General features: G+C 45.4%; 1 protein-coding gene across 1 annotated transcript; it reads right to left on the reverse strand.

Moving 5' to 3' along the window:
• Window positions 1-2,072: 2,072 nt before the first annotated feature.
• LOC147964250 (uncharacterized) lies at window positions 2,073-3,529 on the reverse strand. Its single transcript, XM_087526809.1, has one exon. It carries the CDS (start codon window positions 3,431-3,433, stop codon window positions 2,306-2,308), a length of 1,128 nt encoding a protein of 375 aa, XP_087382935.1. The 5' UTR covers window positions 3,434-3,529; the 3' UTR covers window positions 2,073-2,305.
• Window positions 3,530-5,368: the final 1,839 nt, after the last annotated feature.

A 5,368-nucleotide genomic window follows, 5' to 3' on the forward strand; every position in this document is an offset into this window, starting at 1 on the left:
GTGCAGCAAGCAGCTGTAATCTACATAAATCCCTGAGCACACTGGGTGAGGTGCTACAACCAAAACACAAAAGAAGAAAAATTGGCGGCAAGAAATTTGATAATCCTCTAATGTAAAATCAAGTTACCAAATGCAACAACAATCACAATATAGAGTATGGAACAACTACAATCACAATTTGAGTATGGAACTCTGGAGTTTCTTGGGTAACAAAACAATCACGAGATGGTACAAGAAAATATAATTGCTCCATGAATTGGAAATTTCAAATTCATTTTATCCAACAGACTGATACTTATGCTATAGGAGTACTTTTTTTTTCTAGATTGCCCGATATATTCTGAAATTCGGTTGAGTAACAGAGTTCATCCAAACAAATCATTGTACATTGGTGCTAAACATAATTGAGACACATGGAATTAGGTGGCGAACAGGTTCACACGGCACCGGCTGAACCACCGATCCATGACGGCCTCCGCGTTTGCATGCCTGCTAGCCGCCGAGGTGGAGGACCATGCAGAAGCTGGTGAGTTTGATGAACCAGCAGCCGAAGGCGCATTCATCATATGGAATGTTTCAATACTTTGTTAAGGTTGTTATGATCTTTTCTAATTCTCCTATAAAAACAAGTATAGAAAAGCTAGCTCACCTTGCTAATTTCACTTCTCATCTTCTCCTAACTTTGTTATATTCTTATTCCTGATACTTACATCTTGACTAAAGGTTTGAACATGTTCTTTCTTCTAGGTTGTTCCCACTGTATTCTCATTCCTCTCCAATTATGGGCCCGTTCTGCAATGCTCCAGCTCCAAGCTTCCTCAACTTCACAAATGAAGCTGAGGCGAACGCTCTGGCTCCTGGAAGCTGGAATTGAGAAGCTAGCGATCTGTCTTAGTGTAAAAAAGGAGAAGATGGGGAAGCAGCTCTTTTCCAGATCCGTGAAAGAAAAAGTTGGAGTTGAGGGCAAATTACGCTGGGTTGCCACCACCAAGTGATTCTCAGCGTACCGGTTCAAGTTTCTTTGCCGAACTCCCTCTCGCATGCGTTGGCAATTTGTATTGGGCCCCAACCTGGCCTGCCAATCCCGTCAAATGGGCTGGCAGCCTCGTACGTATCGACCAAAAGCGGAAGCTGAGTTGCCAAACGCTTTCCAAGTCGCCACCAGAAGCGAGAAGTCGTGCGAGAAGCTGAATTTAGGAAGTTTTGGAGAAGCTAGGCCTGTTTCAGAACAGGCCCTATGTTGTGGCTGTCCCTTGTGTGCACAAGCATACCCATGTGTGTAGACGAACATATATTTGTGTGATTTGAACAATTTTCAAGATGTTATTTTATGATATAACATTTCAGAAGTAATGAGAGTGTTTGGTTCGCTCTTGCTTTTTGCACCAAGGGCGCAAGTATGTTAAATATGGAAGAATTAGGCAGGTGAATCAGTTACAGTACCATCAACCATCAATTATACAACAAGTGCTGAGACCTGACATGTTGTAATCGCATCAGTACACAGAGCAATTACAAGAATCAGTGAACAGTCGTTGCATGTTTCATTATAGATCGATCAAAACTTTATTCAGTGATGAGAACAACACATGGATCAAGCTCCAACCACAAGGACACAGTATGCAAAAGTCAAATAGTATCTGACACTCTTCATACATAACATATTATGAGAAGTTCATTCCCCTCAATAAATAAATAAATTATGACAAGTTCATGATTTTTCTGTAACGAACAAGTGAACTTCAGCAGAAAAGAATGATACCCAATCATAGCATTGCGACTTACAGACACCAAAACGATCCTTGCTGCACTGTCCTACAGCCATCTCAACTCTATCGTGACACAAATGGCAATGTGTTGGGGTTCTATATAAATCAGTCAAATCACATAATAAATTTCGTTCGATATAGAAGATGAGTTTTATAGATGCCCAAATCTTGAATGCCAACAGGGACGAGCCACAAACAACACATGGTGACGAATTTTTAAGATGCAGATGGTAGAACAAGATTAATCATCAGCCGCGACTAGGAAACCATACCCAATTCCCCCAAAACGTGGTCCAAATCAAATGGCAAGCAGAGAGTTGTACAGTAGTTATATTATAGGCGTCGAATTTACCAGAGCCGGGCGAACACATACCATAGGTTCAACATAAGATGGATCACAGTATCAACATAATAAACATGGACAGGTGAATAAGGCAGATGGGCACAACGAGCTAATAAGAAACCAACCAACTTTGCTGCATACAAGCTTGAATAGATGGGACAGATATGATGTTGAACGGCTAGGCTCAGCAGCATCATATAAAATCCCCAAGTTCTTCGGAATAACGGAGGATCCCGTCCTCGCTGCTGGCGAAGCGGAAGCGGCTGAAGTCAATCTTGTTCCACTCTTCCCTCAGCTCCTCCCAAAATTTGCCACTGTTGTCATAGTAGTCTTCTTCAACCTCGGCGTACCCCTTCTCGATCAGATCCTTGCGGACCTTGGCCTGCAACTCTCCAAACCTGTCATCGGCCTCCTTGTCGTTCCCCGGCGGCAGCTCCTTGTCCAGCTCCTCGCTTCTCTTGATCATATCAGCGGGGGATATTGTGGACGGAAGGATGTGGATGTTGGGGGGCTCCCACTTGTCGGCCAAGATCAGCCTTATGTCGTTTTTCAGCAGACGAACCTTGCCTGGGGCGGCCACGTCCCTGTACTCGGGCTTGGACTGCTCGAGGACCCTCTCCACCGCGGCATCCAGCTCTTGAGGTTCCAGATTGGCGGCCTCGGGAAAGTTTAACAACGTCTCCCTGACCACTGGCCGGTGCTTCGCAAATTCAGACTCCCAGTCATAATCATGATCATCCTCGTATTCAGATTCATAATCATCATCGTCATATTCAGACTCATAGTCATCCTCATCCTCATCATAATAACCATCATAGTCAGCATCATCTTGATAATAAAGATCGGCATCCTCATCAGCATAAACATCCTGTTCCCCAGCCTCAGCCTGAGGCTCAGAAACAGGCTCCTGAATCTCCGCCTCAGCCTGAAGCTCAGAAACAGGCTCCTCGATCTCTGCGTCAGCCTGAGGCCCAGAAAACGTTGCCTTAGCGATGCCCTGCTCCAGGAAGGGGTCGACCACCATAGGCTCGGCGGCGGCCACAGACACAACATCAGCGCGTCTGGGGAGTTTTGCCGTGGCCAGAATCTCATTGATCTCCTTTTCCTGCTCCTGCTCTTCATCATGATCCTGATCTGCCTCCTTGGCCTTCCTTTTCAGAAGAGCATACTCGCGGTTTAACGCCGTAGGCTCGGTGGCGCATCGCTCCGGCGTGCCGAACCCGTCGATGGCTGACTTCTGCTGCGCGGGATTGGAGGAAATCTCTTCGGCCGTGCACCGCCCCAGCACGCGCTTGGTGGCGAAACCCTCGTTGCCGGCCATCGGCGGATGTGATCCTGATGCCGAATCCACTCGCTTCGCCAAGTTTAGTGAGATTGGGATTTGTTGTAGGAGGAGGGGGGCGGCGGCGTCTAGACGTATATAAAGGGGGTGAGGCTAACCCTACCTCCCGTCGGAACTGGGATCAGGCCATGGCTCGTTGGGTCGAGACCCTCACGGATTGCTTTGCAGCCCGGGCTCCCATTGGGCCAGGCCCGGTCCGCGATGGATTTTGTTCCTTTTCTTTTTCTTCAGAAAATGAGGAGACTCATATCAAATGTTGATCTACTGTGTTTCTAGGACATGGATTTCTAAAATGTGTTAACCTAAGCCATGGAACTATATAATGCAATCTTCTGTGAAATTTTCTTTTCTAGCTCCGCCTCCATAGAGGCCAGTTTTTGAAAAATTCAAAATTCTACAAAATCTATATTTTCACATTTCAAAAATTCCGAAAAAAATACAGACATATATGGAGGCATAACACACATGTGTGTAAATTTTCAGGACGAAGTACGTTGAAATGAAGGTCGTGCAAAAAAGACAAATGCGTGGCTCTTTAACACATGATATTACTCATCCCCAAAGTCCATGAATTTGTTCTTTTTGCACAGATCACATCTCAAGTTTTTTCATTCTGAAATTTTATGTGCATACACATCACATCCTTGTGTACTTATACAATTTTTTCAGATTTTTTTGAAATCAAAAGGTATGAATTTTGATTTTTTTTAAAGAGGCCTCCATGAAGACCGAGCTCCAAATTACCGTTCTCAACAAACTACAACTTACCAGCCTCCTTCCATGTACTCCTCCCATGTACAAATGTTCTGAGACAATTAGAGATCGACACTTAGTGAAGGGCTGGTGACTAATTTTCATCAAAAGATGCACACAAATATATTTTTTCTTAGAAACCAAAATCCAACAGTGTAAAAAATCGTCCCGACAAATAAAACCCAAGAATAATGTGCCTTGTGACAGTAACTCTACCAGGAAATCACTAACCGTTACTCCTCTAAAAGATGTTGGAGTACCCGCCTCCCTGGGCCGCAGGTGAAGCGAGGCTCCTGGTTGTTCGTTGGCAAGTAGCTTACGGCGCGAGCCTCTTGGGGTGGCTCTGCGTTGTCCAATCTGCCTGGACAGTGCATGGTTAATCCGGCTGGAAGGTCCATGACGGGTGGACCGCGTGCCTGTTCGGGGCCATCATCATTAGGCAGCGCTCGTCGTACACCAGCTCGCACGCAAGAGCCTGCCCGGGCCGGGTGTCGGCGAGTCGTCGGTTCCGCAATGGCATGTAGCAAGGGTCCATGATGGGTGGACCACAGGTGTGAAAGTGCAACTATCCCTAGGTGGTTTTGGTAATTCCTAACAACATATAGCTCATTGAACTAATGCTCTTTCAAGATGATCATTTCAGAAAGTTCAATGATTGGCATGGCATGGACTAGGAATGTGGACCCCTCAAAATACTAAGGGCACATATTGGCTCAAGCTCAAGACTCTACATTTTCATTTTAGTGATCCAAGATCACATTGGGTCCATAGGAAAAGTCAATACTATTAAAAGGGGATGAGGTGTTGCTTAATGGCTTGCTTGCTCAAAATGCTTAGTGATATGCTCCAAAATCCCTCAACCACTTTATCATATCCACATATGTCCCAAACCAAAAGTCAAACTCGGCCCCACCGATTTGATCTATCCGGCGCCATCGAGTTCATTTGACATAGCCATAGCCAGAAACCCTTATCAGTTCGGTCTCACCGAAAGGGATCTTGGTTTCACCGAGATGGGATTGCAAACTCTCTGTTTCCCTTCGTAAAGTTTCGATCTAACCAAGATGAGCGATCGGTCCCACCAAGTTTGCAATGCAAACTCTCTGTTTCCTTTTCGTAACGTTTTGGCCTCACCGAAATGAGCGATCAGTCCCACCAAGT

The sequence above is a fragment of the Triticum urartu genome, chromosome 6A (genome assembly GCF_056163025.1).
Source record: "Triticum urartu cultivar PI428250 chromosome 6A, HENAU_Tu73, whole genome shotgun sequence".
Classification (NCBI taxonomy): domain Eukaryota; kingdom Viridiplantae; phylum Streptophyta; class Magnoliopsida; order Poales; family Poaceae; genus Triticum; species Triticum urartu.